General features: G+C 43.2%; 1 protein-coding gene across 4 annotated transcripts in view; it reads right to left on the reverse strand.

The window, feature by feature from the left end:
* The window catches only part of LOC149437513 (antigen peptide transporter 1-like), a 33981-nt gene that overhangs the window by 10593 nt on the left and 3921 nt on the right, over nucleotides 1–19467 (reverse strand). Inside the window, exons 1-8 of one of the 4 annotated variants that reach the window (XM_089660852.1) lie at nucleotides 19189–19335; nucleotides 14416–14934; nucleotides 10335–10449; nucleotides 7362–7492; nucleotides 6444–6649; nucleotides 3503–3700; nucleotides 1686–1814; nucleotides 42–230 (exon numbers count right to left, since the gene is read on the reverse strand). In XM_089660852.1, coding sequence (XP_089516978.1) covers nucleotides 42–230; nucleotides 1686–1814; nucleotides 3503–3700; nucleotides 6444–6649; nucleotides 7362–7492; nucleotides 10335–10449; nucleotides 14416–14926 — 1479 coding nt within the window. In that variant the 5' untranslated portion in view covers nucleotides 14927–14934; nucleotides 19189–19335. Of the gene's footprint in view, nucleotides 1–41; nucleotides 231–1685; nucleotides 1815–3502; nucleotides 3701–6443; nucleotides 6650–7361; nucleotides 7493–10334; nucleotides 10450–12534; nucleotides 12860–13165; nucleotides 13403–14415; nucleotides 14935–19188; nucleotides 19336–19467 lie in introns of those variants that run through there. The other 3 variants (XM_089660851.1, XM_089660854.1, XM_089660853.1) reach the window with 3 other exon arrangements.

A 19467-nucleotide genomic window follows, 5' to 3' on the forward strand; every position in this document is an offset into this window, starting at 1 on the left:
CTATTTCAGGGAACTGGAGATGGCAGACTTTGTGACGGTACCTGAAGAGCGGGTTGATCTGGTCGCTTAGGATAAGAGAAGGTGACATTTTTGAACTGGACATGGCCCTGAAGGTTATCTGGCTGAAGGCTTCCTGCAGTTGGCATCTGTGGGATTCTGTCCATGTACTCAAATACTTTTTCCGAAGACCCAACTGCTTTTCGGACATCTGGGTACAGCCTTAGCAGGACCTGAACAAGATGCAAGAAAGATACATTATGACCAAAAGTATGTTATAAACCGTCTAAATGATTGGTTTCTGGTGCTTCTAGTGAAGGGATTTGTTGATGCTACAGCATAAAAAGACATTTTAAACCACTGTTCACTTCCAACCTTTTAGCAACAGTTTGGAAAAGGTCCTTTTTTCTTCTAGCTTGAGTTGGCCCTTATGCACAAGCATATGGTTTGATGGGTTTAGTGTGGAGGAACTCAAGTGGCTAGTGCAAAGCCTTAATCTCAACTCTACTGAATTGGAACTCGGATTATGAGCCCCACAAATGCTCTCGAAGCTTAGTGGGCACAAATTCCCACAGACCCACTCCAAAGCATTGTGGTAGAGTGTGGGATCCATATTAATACCCATAATTTAGAATGGGATGCCCAGAAAGCTCATACAGATGAGATGGTTAGGTGTCCTGAAACCTACGGTCACACTGTGTATGTCTGTATATGTATATATCTATATTATACCTGTATATGTATATATATATATATATATATATATATATACACTCACTGACCACGTTATTAGGTACTGCTGCTTGGTAACACAAATTGCAAATCAGCCAATCACATGGCAGCAACTCAATGCATTTAGGCATCTAGATGCGGTGAAGACGACTTGCTGAAGTTCAAGTTTAGCATCAGAATGGGGAAGAAAGGGGATTTAAGTGACTTTGAATGTGGCATGGTTGTTGGTGCCAGGTGGGCTGGTCTGAGTATTTCAAAACTTGCTGATCTACTGGGATTTTCACACACAACCATCTCTAAGGTTTACAGAGAATGGTCCGAAAAACAGAAAATATCCAGTGAGTGGCAGTTGTGTGAACAAAAATGCTTTGTTGATGTCAGAGGTCAGAGGAGAATGGGCAGACTGGTTCGAGATGATAGAAAGGCAACAGTAACTTGTGTCAATATGGACCAAAATCTCTGAGGAATGTTTCAACACCCTATTGAATCTGTGCCATGGAGAAGGAAGGCTGTTCTAAAGGCAAAAGGGGGTCCAACCCGGTACCTAATAAAGTGGTCGGTGTGTGTGTATATATGTGGTTAGCACGTTTGCCATGCAGTAAATGGGTCATGGGTTCGATTCCCAACCATGGCGCCTCCGACATGGAGTTTGCATGTTCTCCCTGTGCTTGTATGGGTTTCCTCCGGGTACTCCGGTTTCCTTCCACCCTCCAAAGACATGCTGGTAGGTTAATTGGCTCCTGTCTAAATTGTCCTAGTTTCATCCCTGGCCATGTGGGATTTACTGCATGTGAGGGGTTGGGGAAAGACCTGGCAACCTACCCTGTAAAGAGAATTCATGGAAAAAGTCGTTTACGAGTGACGGTCCATGCAATTGCCAAGGGTCGGATATGACTGAATGGATATATATATATATTTACATTTGTTTTTTGGAATGGTTCATCTCAAGTTCTTACCTCTACAGCTGAAGTAAACTGCAGCTCATACATCACAAAAGACACCAGTTCTCCTCCGCTGACCTCTCCCTTCGTCACTAGCCTTCCACCGAAATACAGAATGCCCACCTTGAGAGCCAGACCTACAAACTTCAGGAGAAAAAAACAATACTGATGTGAATTTTGTATTACATGTAATATGTCTCTGACTTTTACTGAACAAGGTAGGCAATAACAGGTTTGTGGCTATTTCCCTTTGATTTAAAACAGATAGCATGGAGGACAGGTCCACTTAAAGAGACTGAAGAAGGGATTGTGTTAGTCAGAGCTCTTGTCTGCTTTTCTGCTTATTTCATAATCCAGTGCAGGCAAACCTACTATAAGACTGATTGGCTGTTCAGCTGGTGTTCAGAAAATGGTGTGAGTTTTTTTATACTGGGGAGATATGATTATGAAGCAAGAAGTTAAAAAAAAACAATAAAATACAAGTACCCTTTCTAATGGCTGAAATGCAAAAACATACCTTTAAAGTGACATTACTTGTTTTTTTTTGTTAAATAACAAACATGTCTATACTTACCTGCTGTGTGTAGTGGTTCTGCACAGAGCAACCCGGATCCTCCTCTTCTCGGGTCCTCCGCTGGCACTCCAGGCCCCTCCCTCCTGCCTAGTGCCCCCATAGCAAGCAGCTTGTTATGGGGGCACCTAAGCTGCTGCTCTGTGTGTCCATCCACACCCCTCTCTCTCCTCATTGGCTGTGATTGACAGTAACGGGAGTCAATGGCTACTGCTGTTTCAGCAAATGAGGAGGTACAGACCAGTAAGGGCTGAGGCTCTCGTCAACATCACTGGATCAAAATGGGGCTCAGGTGGGGGGCTGCTGTACACAGAACGTTTTTTCATGCATGAAGGTAAAAAACCTTGAGCTTTTTAATGCTTCATTTAAAATGAAGAGAATATGATATGTGCTGTATGTATGGTCAACTAATCTGGTTAGGATGGATATGAAGTTTGAAGAGGTAAACTTAGAAATGAAGATAAAAGAAATGTGATAAACTGGGTATGACATGGCACAATATTAAAGATATGAAGGGGTTAATGATTTACTAAAGTGTGATCAAGACAAGTGAGAGTTAAATACCTATAATGAGGAACAAGTATGTTGATACATCAGCTATTCATAAAGTCTTATGATGAAGTCTCCATATCACGTATGCCAGGACGCAGTTTACAGAATCCTGAACAAGTGAAGAAATGCTGCAGGTTCTATGCGCTTATGAGCGGGGCCCACTGTGTTTCTGCGCATGCGCAGGCAGGGACAGACTGACAACTCATGGGGCCCCCGGGAAATAGGGGATCATGGGGCCCCTGTGTCCTTGCCCAAACTCAAAAAAGCCTATGAAAAAGGTACCCGGGGCATCTCATGGGGCCCCCTACTGACCCCAGGCCCTCGGGCAGTGCCCGAGTTTCCAAATGGTCAGTCCGCCCTTGTGCGCAGGAGATTTGATGTATACTCAGACATGCTTCAGAGATCTGCCAGGTTCCATAGACCTGGCAAAGATTACTGTGGCATATTTGTGCATGCACTGGATCTCAATTCCAGATGGCGGCACTGAAGAAGAGCAGGGTAAGAAGGACTTTCCCTGCAAGCAATGCTGGTCTCCATGGAACAGCAAGTGTGTTTTTTTTTTTTTTTCATTTTTATACAGGGACACATTTCAGAAATCTAAAATATGGTTTTTAAAAAGTTGGAGTTCTTTTTTATGAACCCAAGTTTACAAATCGCATGCAATGAGGCTAACATAGAACATGTCAGAGACAAGTCATGCTGTACTCACGCTGTTGGCCATTGCACTGAAAGCATACGCCATGGACTCCTTCCTATTCAGCTGGTAGGTATCCTTGAGCTTTGTCTCATGTCGTAGACACTCGCCCTCCTCGTTGGCAAAGCTACGCACTGTCTTCATGTTAGAGAATGTCTCCAGAGCCACCTGATTGACTTTTGAGAGGGATTCCTGGACCTGCCTGGCCAGATTCTGAAAGACAGAACAATAAATGCAACAATTTCAGTTCATTCTAAAAGTCTACAAGGGACAGCACTGCAGCTTGTTTTTTGTCCCAGTTGCTATAAATCAGCCACTCTGTGCCTCCTGCCACAGTGCCATCACCAGCCTCAGGAATGCATTCTCTAAAACACAAGCCCACACTAATAGGTCTGCTTTCTCTGTTCATAACAGGTACACTTTACTACAGCTAGCAATTCGGTCTGTAAGCAGCAGTAAAAACACCTTCAGATCAAACAATAGCTAAATCCAAGCCACAAGCTAGTTGATTCCATAGGTTGACATTTGCAGGGCTTGAAAAAAATTTGCTTTGAATCTAGGAGCCACCTATAAAATTTAGGAGACTTTTTTTTTTTTAACCACTTGCTTACTGAACATTTTCACCCCTTCCTGCCCAGGCCAGTTTTCAGCTTTCAGCGCTGTCACAATTTGAATGACAATTGCTCAGATATACAACACTGTGCCCATATTTATTTATTTATTTCAGGTACTTATATAGCGCTGTCAATTTACACAGCACTTTACATATACAGGTGAAACTCGAAAAATTAGAATATCGTGCAAAAGTTCATTTATTTCAGTAATGCAACTTAAAAGGTGAAACTAATATATGAGATAGACTCATTACATGCAAAACAAGATAGTTCAAGCCGTGATTTGTCATAATTGTGATGATTATGGCTTACAGCTCATGAAAACCCCAAATCCACAATCTCAGAAAATTAGATTATTACATGCAATCAATAAAACAAGGATTGTACATAGAACAATATCGGACCTCTGAAAAGTAGAAGCATGCATATGTACTCAGTACTTGGTTTGGGCCCCTTTTGCAGCAATTACTGCCTCAATGCGGCGTGGCATGAAAGCTATCAGCCTGTGGCACTGCTGAGGTGTTATGGAAGACCAGGATGCTTCAATAGCGGCCTTCAACTCTTCTGCATTGTTCGGTCTCATGTCTCTCATCTTTCTCTTGGCAATGCCCCATAGATTCTCTATGGGGTTCAGGTCAGGCGAGTTTGCTGGCCAATCAAGCACAGTAATCACACGGTCATTGAACCAGGTTTTGGTGCTTTTGGCAGTGTGGGCAGGTGCCAAGTCCTGGACATGGGCTTCAAATGTCGTATTCCTCTTGTCAAGCCGCTCCTGAACAACAAACAATGTCAGAAGCGTCTTACCTGGGCTAAAGAAAAACAGACCTGGTCTGTTGCTCAGTGGTCCAAAGTCCTCTTTTCTGATGACAGCAACTTTTGCATCTCATTTGGAAACCAAGGACCCCGAGTATGGAGGAAGAATGGAGAGGCACACACTGCAAGATGCTTGAAATCCAGTGTAAAGTTTCCACAGTCTGTGTTGATTTGGGGAGCCATGTCATCTGCTGGTCCACTGTGCTTCATTAAGTCCAGGGTCAACGCAGCCGTCTACCAGGAGATTTTCGCGCACTTCATGCTTCCTTCCACAGACAAGCTTTATGGGGATGCTGACTTCATTTTCCAGCAGGACTTGGCACCTGCCCACACCGCCAAAAGCACCAAAACCTGGTTCAATGAATGTGGGATTACTGTGCTTGATTGGCCAGCAAACTCGCCTGACCTGAACCCCATAGAGAATCTATGGGGCATTGCCAAGAGAAAGATGAGAGACATGAGACCGAACAATGCAGAAGAGCTGAAGGCCGCTATTGAAGCATCCTGGTCTTCCATAACACCTCAGCAGTGCCACAGGCTGATAGCTTCCATGCCACGCCGCATTGAGGCAGTAATTGCTGCAAAAGGGGCCCAAACCAAGTACTGAGTACATATGCATGCTTATACTTTTCAGAGGTCCGATATTGTTCTATGTACAATCCTTGTTTTATTGATTGCATGTAATATTCTAATTTTCTGAGATTGTGGATTTGGGGTTTTCATGAGCTGTAAGCCATAATCATCACAATTATGACAAATCACGGCTTGAACTATCTTGCTTTGCATGTAATGAGTCTATCTCATATATTAGTTTCACCTTTTAAGTTGCATTACTGAAATAAATGAACTTTTGCACGATATTCTAATTTTTCGAATTTCACCTGTATATATTGTACATTCACATCACTCCCTAACCCTCATATGAATTTTTTATCATGTTTTCACACAAATAGAGCTTTCTTTTGGTGGTATTTTATCACCACTGGGGTTTTTAATTTTTTGCTAAATGAAAAAAAGACCGAAAATCTTGAAAAAATTTTTTTTTTAAATTTCTCATATAAAATTTAGCAAACTTTCTTCTTGGATGGTTGTAAGATAATATGAACATTTGGGACTGGATATTATCCATTTATTATTTATTTATGAATAAGTAATATTTGGATATTGGTTCTGATTTATTTATTTGATATATGGTACAATTTATTAATTCATTATCATTACACTGCGCTGAACTATTTTGGATACACTTAGATACAGTGGAGTGTTGTCACTCTGGGACAGGACGTGTGTTACTGGAAGGATCACTAGGTGCAAATAGTCTGAGAAAAGAAAAGTAATGTAGCCACAACATCAAAGGTCTGTGAGCTTCAATATTTTACATTTTTGTTTTTAGATTTAGATATGCTTTACACAGAAACATTCACTGTATGGGAAGATTTACACCCGTGTTTATAAGTGTTATTAGCAGCTTACTCACTAAACAAACCTTTTTCTTCTAAGATTTGAATCCATTGAAAACTGAGTCTCACCTGGTAAAAGGCTCCCGATAGCTGTGGCACGAGCGTGATGACGAAGAGGCACAGTATAGTGAAGAGCGTAAGCTTCATAGACAAGCTGAGCATATAGGTTACCAGGAAGATGAGTCTCATCAGGTACCACATTAGTAGGCTCAGATCTGAACTGAGTGATTCACTCATCGCTGTGATGTCAGCAGTGACGCGTGACGTGATGTCACCTATCGGGGGAAGAGTTGGTTATTGAAACATCTTACAAATTATGAGCAACCCAAAGTCATTAGTCCCCAAGTCATTACACCTCTACTAAAGACTCTCTGGCCATATACTAATAGGTTTTCTTGTTCAGCCTGCAGAACTCTAAAGAAATCTAACAGATTGACCTGACTTCTTGACCAAAAGTTGATTGAGTAATCAACTTTTGGTGAGACAGCAGGACCACCCATGGTTAGAACTTGGTCGACTTTCTCTGAATCGGTTGAAATTCCAAAAGTGTATGACCAGACCTGCAGGCTTCCACTCAGGGGCGGACTGACCATTCAAGCACTCGGGCACTGCCCGAGGGCCCAGGGTCAGTAGGGGGCCCCATGAGATGCCCCTGGTACCTTTCATTGGCTTTTTCATAGGCTTTTTTGGGCGTGGGTGAGGACACAGGGGCCCCATGATCCCCTATTGCCCGGGAGCCCCATGAGTTGTCAGCCTGCTTCCACTAGATTCTTATGTATTGGCATTGAAAAATATTTGGCATTGAATTCAATTAGATTTTTTCCAAGGAGTGGAGGTCGTAAAACAGAAATTAGAGATATAGGCACAAGTACTAAAACAAGATAACCAACTATAGAGATGAACATTAAGATCTGATGATTTTGCAGTTCTAACGTGGCCTGCTCAAACGTGGACCTGGCCATTTTATGACTGTGAGGTCTATATTACCTGTAGGTACAGCATCGAAGAATGTCACGTCCTGGCTCAGGACGGAGCGGAGGACCTTTCCCTGTGTCTGGGTGTGCACCAGGCTCATGGTGATGTTGTAGATGCAGTCACAGATAAATTCAGTCAATGCACTGCAAGGCAAAAGATGGTACTGAGGAACATGTCCAGTCTAGTTACATATCTCCAAATGATCTGAGATGGGAGAGATGAACACCCTGTATGAAGGCAAAGGACACCCCCTGCCATGCTCCCAGTTATGTGGGCCATAAAGAATTACAGCCGAAGTTTAGCTAAAACAAAAAAAATGAAAAATCAGCACAAGGGCCATAACTTACAGTAGGTAGGATGTGCTGATTTCTCTTCTGTTAAACTGTTACTAATCCCAAAACAGTATAATCAGGCTGTATCTGCAGTAAAGCATGCTTGGTATACTCACTGTGGAACCTAAGGGGTTAATCCTCTGCATTGTGTAAAAAGGATATTTGATCCTTTCATCTCTGCCCTTCCTCTTGTTGAAATGACCACCTGATACAGACTGAATCTGTAGGCACATGCACATGCTCATTTTAGTGTGTATTGCTAGAGAGGTTTTTTTTTTCTCTTGGGAGAGTGCATGTGATCAGCACAGAGCCAATCAGCACTGTCCAGACAGAGGGTCAGAGATTTCACATCCTCCTAGAGCAGAGAGAAAACTCCTCCTACAACTTTAATTAGTACTCTGCTGAAGTCACAAGACTGCTCTAACTGCTGATGAGAAAAGTTATTTAGCAGTTTATATTTATCAGGGGAAAGATTCCCGATCCCTCCTCTGCCCTCCAAGGCAGACGATCAAACAGAGATCTGTTTGATTGGCTGCCTCCCTGGATGTACCAGCCTGGGAACAGATGTTCCCTCAGCGATTTTTCAAATACAGTTTTTTGGGAAAAATACACTTTAAGGAATTTAAGTGCAAAAAAACACAATATTTAACCCAATTTTTTTGTAAAACATATAAGATGATGTTACCTTGAGTAAATAGATACCTAACATGTCACAATTTACACTTGTGGAATGGTACCAAACAAAGGTACGTAAAAATCTCCATAGGTGACACTTTAAAAATGTTTAAAAAGTTAGCAGTTTAGAGTTAGAGGAGATCTAGTGCTAGAATTATTGTACTTCCTAAAACATTCACAGTGATACCTCACATGTGCGCTGCGAACACCGTTTACATGTGTGTGCGATTTACGTATGTGTTCCAGTGTGCTTGCGAACATGGTGGGATGAAGGAACTTACATTTTTTTTTTTTTTTACACTGTCCCTTTCATTTTTTATTTTTTTTACTTTTAATCCTATCACAAGTAATGTAAACATCCCTTATATTAGAAATATGCATGACAGGTCCTCTTCAAGAAGAGATTTGGGGTCAAATAGATGCCAAATCTCTTTAAAGGCAAAAGATCAAAAAATTGTTTACTTCTGCCGACGACTGGATGTGACGTCATGACGTCGCTCTGGTCCTCCATCATGATAGAGGCGATCAAAGAGTGTTTCATCGCTGCAATCTTGAAGAGTCCACACCATCAGATCGTTTCTCGGGCCGACCAGCATTAACAGCAAGCTCGAGAAACACTGGTGAGCAGCGTGGCATCCCCTTTTGCCGCTATGGAAAGCGATCCAGCAGCTCAACAGCTGCTAGGACCTCTGTTGTGTGAAAACCGGCCATCTCCTGAAAAAAAATGGTACTGGGGTTATGGCTGATTTCTTCAGCCACTTGACAACCGCAACGTTTATATATGCAGTCGTCAAGTGGTTAAGGAGGCATCTGGGGTCTATAAGACCCCAAATATCTCTTCTACCCTGGAAAGCATGATATATAAAAAAAAAAAAAAATCAGTATCTGCTTTCTTGGGAAAAAAATGGCAGTGTTTACATCTGAAGTGACGTCATGACGTTGCTTCAGACCTCCCAGGATTATAGAGATGGCTGGGGACTATCTGGGTCCATGGCCAGCTCTGTGGTAACCAGAAGTTGTCGTTGGATCAGATGCCAGGCTCTCTGATTGCACAGGAGAGCCCAGAGAGGGACGGTTGGTCAGTGGGAGGGGATGCCTGTAAAAGCAATCCAGCAGCTAATCAGTTGCTAGGATGGCTTTTACAAGAGAGAAATGCTGCCTGAAAAGAAAGATCTCTAGATGCCTGTAGCTGCAGGCATCACCCAGATACCTCTACTTTAAGTCCAGGACATCATATGACAACCTATGGTACCCAATGGTGTACTTCATTTAAAAGGCCTGAATGTGTAGAGACGAGTGCATTGGTTGTATCGGTGAAGAGGCGGGGCATAGCCATGTCACAAACGTTATAAGTGTGGGCAGGCCTGCTGTTAGAAACCACGGGGCCCGATACAGCCGACCTAACAGGGCCCCCCTCTAAAAAACAAAACAAAAACAGTTTACTATGCTTCAGTTATGAATGAACACAGTGAGTGATAGGTACCGATCACTCATTGTGTTAATTTGGGAAAGGAAGGGGCTGGTAAATGTGAAATATATAGAGGACCCTTCCCCCACTCCCCATCCTGAGGGATCCTATTGTGTGCTTGCAGCTGCCGGTGGGAAGAAGAGGAGGGGGGCCGGCAGCACAGTGAGGGGCCTGCAGGGGGAAATGTATGGTGCACAGGGAGGGTCATGGGTGTGGCGTGGGGGCAATTACTGGAACCGATCCCCTGTATGGCTCTCTCTGCAGCAGCTGAAAGACAGTGGGAGGAAGAAAGAAGAAGCCAGCTTTTAGCTGTGCAGAGAGAGCCATACAGGGGATCGATTCCAGTAATTGCCCCCCAGCCGTGCCGGTCACCTTCCCTGCCCACATCTGATTCACCCAGCTGCCTGGGCCCCGTACAGGAGGACTGGTGGTACCCCCTTATCCACGGCCCTGAGTGTGGGCGGGAATTACCATTATCAATACAAATCAGGGATTCACCCCTAGTCTCACCTGGACAGGGTTATGATGGACATCATTGTGATGGCGTTCCAGAATACAGAGCGGTCTTCTTTGCTCTGGATCCAGTCGGTCATACGCCCCGTATAAGAGGGCAGGGCCATCTCTCCTGTTAGGAGGGACAAAGCATTAAGACAATTAACTAGAAATACATATACTAACAGATGTTCTGCAAATCCAACAAAACAAGAGATGCAACTTTGGCAAAACTTTGATGCAACTTTGGATGAGTGCGACTTTGGTGGGACTTTGGCTTTGACCAAGGATGGTTGTTTGTGCTGTACAAAGTCACACACAAGTCACATGTATAACATTCAGGTGTGACTTTCATGCGACTCTGGAGTGCTTACATTGAAGTCTATGGCCCTCAAGTCGCATGAAAGTCAGACCAAAGTAGTGCAGAAACTACTTTCAAGTCGCTAAAACTTGAAGTCCCACATATATGAATGGTACTCATTGGGGAACATAGGGTGTGGCTAGTCATGCGACTTTGGACCGCAAAGTGTGAATGGGCTCATAGGCTGCTTTCACATTGATCCGTTTTTGTTCAGTTATTCAGTTAAAAAAAGCAGAAGAAAAACTGCATCCCTTTAAATGTTATGTAGCTCTTCACACTGGTCTATTGAGCTTCAGATGCTGGTAGAAAAAATCCTGCTTGCTGCATTTTTGGTGTTGTAAAAAAAACACACCAAAAAATGCATTCCTCCATTGAAATAAATAGAAAATGCATGAAAAACGCATCTAAAACCCAACACACCTGTGGGAAGTTCACAAGCCCCGGTTTACAGAATTTCATTGCAAGAGAAATCACATGTTCAATGGTGCCCTTCTAATCAACTCAGCACAGTGAGATTTTGGTAAAGCTTCCTGGTGGACTTCAGTGCGATTTTAGCCCCATAGACTTCTATGTTATCTCACAGAAGTCACATCAGCATAGATAAGAAGCATTCCTATAGGACTTTGATGGATTCAGTGTTTATTTTAAACCCTCAACTCTCTTCCCTGGTCATCCTTCATCCATCAATTTTGATACAGCTGTGATTTTGGAGTCTTCCTTCAATCGATCGACCCTTCGATTGAGCGACCCTTCCTTCAATCAATCCTTCCTTTCTTTGATTGATCGTTCCTTCCTTCCTTCGATCGATCCTTCTTTTGATGACTCAATCCTTCCTTTGATCAACCAATCGTTCCTTCCTTCGATCAATCCTTACTTTCTTCAATCGATGGAAGGAAGGATTAAGCGATGGAAGGAAGGACCAATCGATAAAAGGAAGGATCTATCAAAGGAAGGAAGGATTGATTGAAGAAAGGATTGAACGATCACTTCAAAGAAGGAAGGAACAGTCAATGGAAGGATCGATCGATGGAAGGATTAAGTGATTGATCAAAGAATCGATGAGCAATTGATCAAAGGATCAATGAACTCATGTAAGGATTGATCGATGGATGGATCAAATGACCTGTTGAAGTAAGGATCATACGATCGATCAAACAAAGGATCAAAACCACTTCTGTGTGAACCTAGCCTTTAGGTAGTAGGGATGACAAGGAGAAGGTTAAAAAAAACTGATCAAAGTCGCATAGGAATGCTTATCTATGCTTATGCAACTTCTGTGAGATAACATGGAAGTCTATGGGGCTGAAATTGGAATATTAATGTGATTTCCCTTGTCGAGCAAATCTGTGAATGGGCTTGAGAACTTCTAAAGTCGCATCAATAGCCATACTGGAAATCGCATTAGAACAGTGGGGAAAACACAACACATATGCGCCGAAAATGGATAAAAAACGTAATGTGGGAAAAATGCGGTAAAAACGCATATGCGTTTTTTTTAGGTGTTTTTTATACAGAAAAAGTGCAGTGAAAAAGTAGCCTTACACATCTTGTCCATCCCCTAGCCTATAACTGAACAGTAAAAGGAAGCAGCAGTCTGATGAGCTCATCTATCTGTCACACTGCTCTCTCGCCCTATCAGCATGCCCTTTGTTAGCATATGAGTACTGCAGCACAACTGACTAGCTCCTCCTGCTGCTAAGCTAAGTCTAAGCTCTGCCGTACAGGGACTGATACCAAATCAGATGTATTTTTCAATGCTTATAACAAAAAAAACCCCAGTTAATGGAGTTGAATACAGAGCTGCATTTGTTTCTTTTATACCTGAAGTTTGCCTTTGAGATAAAGCCTCCTGCTTACCCCATGATGACAGCACCAAAAACACAGCCTCAAAAAAGAACCTGCCCATGTAGGATTTTAGAAGAGTAATTAACTGCCACACGGAACCCGAAGAACCTTCTGATCTATCCTCGCCTTCCTCACTGGATGGAAAGAGCTGGTACCAGATGACACCAAAGCCCATAGTGAGAAGGTAAGAGCTGAGGAAAAGGTCCACTCTTCCCCAACTGTACAGGATCTCCGCACTAGTCTGGGGTATAAGAAGGTCGGTGAAGGTCACACAAGTTGGTACCAGGAGGCTCCGGGCCGCACAGCAGATAAAAAAGAGCATCTCTTTGTAACCACAATGGAAGCTTGGACCTTTGGCTGATCACATGAGCACCCAGGATCAGAACTGTGAACCGTGCCAAACTCATCAACCAGACTGGAAGGAGACCCAGAGGGAGGAATCTGGTCAGAAGTGAACTCAGGAGGTGGATGGTGAGGAAATCCACGACGAGGCCAGATAATGCCCACAGGGGAGACATCATGGTGGAATCTAATGGTTACTTTCAATGCTTATAAAAAAAAACAGTTAATGGTGTTGAATACACAGCTACATTTGTTTCTTTCATACCTGATGTTTGGTTTTGAGATAAAGCCTCCTACTTACCCCATGATGACAGCACCAAAAACACAGCCACAAAAAAGAACCTGCCCACGTAGGATTTTAGAAGAGTAATTAACCGCCACACGGAACCCGAAGAACCTTCTGATCTATCCTCGCCTTCCTTACTGGATGGAAAGAGCTGGTACCAGATGACACCAGAGGCCATAGTGAGAAGGTAAGAGCTGAGGAAAAGGTCCACTCTTCCCCAACTGTACAGGATCTCCGCACTAGTCTGGGGTATGTGAAGGTCACACAAGTTGGTACCAGGAGGCTCTGGGCAGCACAGCAGATAAAAAGAGCATCTCTTTGTAACCAAGATGGAAGCTTGGACCTTTGGCTGATCACATGAGCACCCAGGATCAGAACTGTAAACCGTGCCAAACTCATCAACCAGACTGGAAGGAGACTCAGAGGGAGGAATCTGGTCAGAAGTGAACTCAGGAGGTGGATGGTGAGGAAATCCACGACAAGGCCAGGTAATGCCCACAGGGGAGACATCATGGTGGAATCTAATGCTTATTTTCAATACTTATAATAAAACCCAGTTAATGGTGTTGAATACAGAGCTACATTTGTTTCTTTCATACCTGATGTTTGGCTTTGAGATAAAGCCTCCTACTTACCCCATGATGACAGCACCAAAAACACAGCCACAAAAAAGAACCTGCCCACGTAGGATTTTAGAAGAGTAATTAACCGCCACACGGAACCCGAAGAACCTTCTGATCTATCCTCGCCTTCCTTACTGGATGGAAAGAGCTGGTACCAGATGACACCAGAGCCCATAGTGAGAAGGTAAGAGCTAAGGAAAAGGTCCACTCTTCCCCAACTGTACAGGATCTCCGCACTAGTCTGGGGTATAAGAAGGTCGGTGAAGGTCACACAAGTTGGTACCAGGAGGCTCCGGGCCGCACAGCAGATAAAAAGAGCATCTCTTTGTAACCAAGATGGAAGCTTGGACCTTCGGCTGATCACATGAGCACCCAGGATCAGAACTGTGAGCCGTGCCAAACTCATCAACCAGACTGGAAGGAGACTCAGAGGGAGGAATCTGGTCAGAAGTGAACTCAGGAGGTGGATGGTGAGGAAATCCACGACGAGGCCAGATAATGCCCACAGGGGAGACATCATGGTGGAATCTAATGCTTACTTTCAATGCTTATAAAAAAACCCAGTTAATGGTGTTGAATACAGAGCTACATTTGTTTCTTTCATACCTGATGTTTGGTTTTGAGATAAAGCCTCCTACTTACCCCATGATGACAGCACCAAAAACACAGCCACAAAAAAAAACCTGCCCACGTAGGATTTTAGAAGAGTAATTAACCGCCACACGGAACCCGAAGAACCTTCTGATCTATCCTCGCCTTCCTCACTGGATGGAAAGAGCTGGTACCAGATGACACCAGAGGCCATAGTGAGAAGGTAAGAGCTGAGGAAAAGGTCCACTCTTCCCCAACTGTACAGGATCTCTGCACTAGTCTGGGGTATAAGAAGGTCGGTGAAGGTCACACAAGTTGGTATCAGGAGGCTCAGGACCGCATAGCAGATAAAAAGAGCATCTCTTTGTAAACACGATGGAAGCTTGGACCTTCGGCTGACCACATGAGCACCCAGGATCAGAACTGTGAGCCGTGCCAAACTCATCAACCAGACTGGAAGGAGACTCAGAGGGAGGAATATGGTCAGAAATGAAGTCAGGAGGTGGATGGTGAGGAAATCCACAACGACGAGGCCAGACAATGCCCACAGGGAAGACATCATGGTGGAATCTAATAAGAAGGAAAAAAAAATGTATTAAAGGAATCCCACTGAAGATTGGCTGCAAAAAACAATGCAACAATGTCAACAACAGGTGACCCACAAAATATACAGGCACAGTGAGAAGATTTATTAGAGGTAAGCGAACGCCATGTTTGTGCACTATGTGGACAAAAGTTTGTTGACACCTGACCACCACACCTGAACAGTATGAGCTCATTGAACATCCCGATCCCAAACCATGGTCATTACTATACAGTTACTTTGTGGCACTAACAGCCTTCACTTTTCTGGGAAGTCTTTCCACAAGAATTTAGAGGCTGTCTGGGGATATTTGTGCCCATTCAGCCAAAAGATCACTCGTGAGAACAGTTATCGATGTTGGATGAGAAGACCTGGCTCATATCTGGCATTCCAAATCCTTCCTAAGGTGTTGAAAAGGTTCAAGGTCTGTACATGCCACTCTAGCTCCTCCACCCCAGACTCATCAAACCATGTCTTTGTAGAGCTGGCCCTATGTATAGGGGCACAGTCATGCTGAAACAGAAGAGGATTTTCCCTGAACCCCTACCGCAAGATTGGAAGTGCATAATTGTCTAAAATGTCTTTGTATTTTGTAGTATTCCAAATAAGAAGGTGAGATATCCTTTTAGGCTCGGTTCACACTAGTGCGACTCCAAAGTCGCACGATTTCCAGTGCGGCTTTGAAGGGCTACTGTCATGAAACTTCCATGCCACGTTTACGCTCTATGGTACTCCAATCTCAAGAAAGTCACATCATAGTAGTGCAGGAACTATATTTAAAAGTGACTGCAGAGCTCAATCTCAGTCCTGTGAAGACTGAGTCCCGTGAAGACTGAGATTGAGCTCTGCAGTCACTTTTGCAGCAGTTGTTTTCTTATTCCAGGTCACAATCCCGCACAATGTCCTGTTGTCTTTTTAGCTGACCATGTCAACCACACTTATGATTATCAGACGAAGTTCTCCTGGAAGGAAGGGTGACTGGCAAGATCAACCAGGTATTTCACATAAAAGAAGTACATTAAAATGATAGAGGCTATGAGTTGTAAAATACACAGATGAACACAGAGAAAAAATATTTAAAGTATTACTAAACCCACAACAGTAAAATCAGTCTGTAGATGCAGTAAAGCATGCTTGTTATACTCACTGTGGAACCTAAGGGGTTAATCCTCTGCATTGTGTAAAAAGGCTATTTGATTCTGTCTTGTCTGATCCTCCCCTTCTACTATCCCCAATCCATTTGCTGATAGTACAGAGCTCTAAGAGACACTCTGCACATGCTCAGTTTGGTGTGTATTGCCAGATAGTTTTTTTTGTAGGGGGGGGTGCATGTGATCGGCACAGAGCCAATCAGCACTGTCCAGACAGAGGATCAAGGGTCGTGCAGACTCATAGGACAGTGAGAGGAGAATGAAAACTCCTCCTACAAGATTAACCAGTGTTCGGCTGGAGACTGTGTGAGACCAGATACAGTGAATGCAAGGTCCTGATACAGTGAATGCAAGGTCCTGATACAGTGAATGCAAGGTCCTGGGTTTAGTAAAACTTTAAGGTAACATACACTTTAATAAAAATGTGCTGAGACAAATGTCAGTCAGGTGAGGATTATAAAGTGATCCTGGGCTTTATAAATCAGGATAAAACTACGGGTTCACTTTAGGACAGTAAGGAGCATATATTTACCCATCACTATTTTCCCCGTACCCAGCTATCCCGGAAAAACACCCAGGACTTTGGATTACGGAAGCCCATCTGGCTTTTTCCATGCCTCCCCACAATGCACTGCTCAGATCCCTAAATTACACTGACCTAGAGCAGGGGTCTCCAAACTATGGCCCTCCAGCTGTTGAAGTACTACAAGTCCCATCATGCCTCTGCCTCTGGGAGTCTTGCCTGTAGCTGTCAGGGTTTTGCAAAACCTCATGGGACTTGCAGTTCCTCAACACCTGGAGGGCAATAGCTTGGAGACCCCTGATCTAAAGTACCAATAGAGTGGGTAAATCTCCCCCGCACACACAGTAATAAACAATAGAGAGGGGTTTTAATAATTTCCCACACACTAAAACTCACTCCGCAAAAAATATCTTTATGAACACCGAAACGCAGTAACACTTGGCAATGAATCGGTGCTTTGACATCGGGTTATTACTAGATGGATTCTGATGAGTCCATTTGGGTTTGGCCCAAGCATTTGCAAAGTCGTCACAAATAATTCCTGTAAGTTGCCTAATATGTTTATTTCTGATGATCAGCAGCTCCATCTAGTGGGCATAATAAGGTATTTTGCTGATTGTGGTATTTCAGGAAAATACCACATTGTGGCCATTAGATGGCGCTGACAATCATAGGAAATAAGACTATTGGGCAAAATACAGGGATTGCTTGTGATGGCTGTGTGAATGCTTGAGACATTCACACAGCAAATCGTTTATAAACTGACCCCATAGTGTATGTGGGGGCAAAATATAAATAATAATAATAAAATACGCAGTATATATCTGCAATAAATGCAATAACAATCATAGTAAACAAGAAAAATTTCTTTGGGTGACTCCAGAGAGAGAGAGATCATTTCCCCCGGTACAAATCATTAGTAAGACCTCATCTGGAATACGCAGTTCAATTTTGGGCACCAATTCACAAAAAGAACATTGGGGAACTGGAGAAAGTACAGAGAAGGGCAACCAAACTGATACGAGGATATGGTCTCCATGTATAATACATAAGGGGGGATATGATCTCCGTGTATAATACATAAGGGGGGATATGATCACCATGTATAATACATAAGGGGGGGATATGATCTCCATGTATAATACATAAGGGGGGATATGATCTCCATGTATAATACATAAGGGGGGATATGATCTCCATGTATAATACATAAGGGGGGATATGATCTCCATGTATAATACATAAGGGGGGATATGATCTCCATGTATAATACATAAGGGGGGATATGATCACCATGTATAATACATAAGGGGTGATATGATCTCCATGTATAATACATAAGGGGGGGATATGATCACCATGTATAATACATAAGGGGGGATATGATCTCCATGTATAATACATAAGGGGGGATATGATCGCCATGTATAATACATAAGGGGGGATATGATCTCCATGTATAATACATAAGGGGTGATATGATCTCCATGTATAATACATAAGGGGGGATATGATCTCCATGTATAATACATAAGGGGGGGATATGATCGCCATGTATAATACATAAGGGGGGATATGATCTCCATGTATAATACATAAGGGGGGATATGATCTCCATGTATAATACATAAGGGGGGGATATGATCTCCATGTATAATACATAAGGGGGGGATATGATCTCCATGTATAATACATAAGGGGGGATATGATCTCCATGTATAATACATAAGGGGGATATGATCTCCATGTATAATACATAAGGGGGGATATGATCTCCATGTATAATACATAAGGGGGGATATGATCTCCATGTATAATACATAAGGGGGGATATGATCTCCATGTATAATACATAAGGGGGGATATGATCTCCATGTATAATACATAAGGGGGGATATGATCTCCATGTATAATACATAAGGGGGGATATGATCTCCATGTATAATACATAAGGGGGGGATATGATCTCCATGTATAATACATAAGGGGGGATATGATCTCCATGTATAAATACATCAGTGGTTCATATAGTGAAATCGGTGTAGAGTTATTCACCCCGAGGTCATCACAGAGGACAAGGGGGCACTCTTTACGTCTGGAGGAAAAGAAATTTAATCTCCAAACACGGAAAGGTTTCTTCACAGTGAGAGCTGTGAGAATGTGGAATAGACTCCCTCAAGATTTGGTTCGCTTTAAAAAAGTCCTGGATTATTTCTTATATGCACAGAATATAACTGGATATATCATTTATAGGTAAAGTTGATCCAGGGAATATCCGATTGCCTCTCGGGGGATCAGGAAGTAATTTTTTCCCTGCAGGAGCAAACTGGATTATGCTTTGCTGGGTCTTTTTTGCCTTCCTCTGGATCAACTGTGGGTATAGGATTATAACTTTATATAACATATACATCACAATTTTGCCTCAATAAGCTGCAGAAATGACACCATCGATCCATCTACAATATCTGTGTTCAGGTTCACCATCATAGAGCCCTATACAGGCTGCCCAACAGGCCAACCCCCCCCCCCCCCATCCTGACAGTGCCTTTCATTAAATGCCTTATTACACAAGCTCAGTAATCCGGATGGCTGCTGCCCCCAGCAATCACATCAAATCACATCTGTTCAGGCCCATCCGCTCAGAGGGAAGCAGTGGAGTAGAATGCCTGTCAGTGCAGGGACCACGTGTATCCAACATCCCAGCATCCTGGGTGACGTCACCACGAAGTGGAGAGATGGAGGGGGGGAACTCTCGCTGGAGCCGCAGCTTTAGTCTGGAGACTTGATAAAGCGCATGTCCGTGAAAATTGTTGTCCCAGCAACCGGCCTCTTCCTTCTAAAGCTGC

This window comes from Staurois parvus, unplaced genomic scaffold (genome assembly GCF_062004578.1).
Source record: "Staurois parvus isolate SC_StPar_1 unplaced genomic scaffold, SC_StPar_1.0 ptg001284l, whole genome shotgun sequence".
Classification (NCBI taxonomy): Eukaryota; Metazoa; Chordata; class Amphibia; order Anura; family Ranidae; genus Staurois; species Staurois parvus.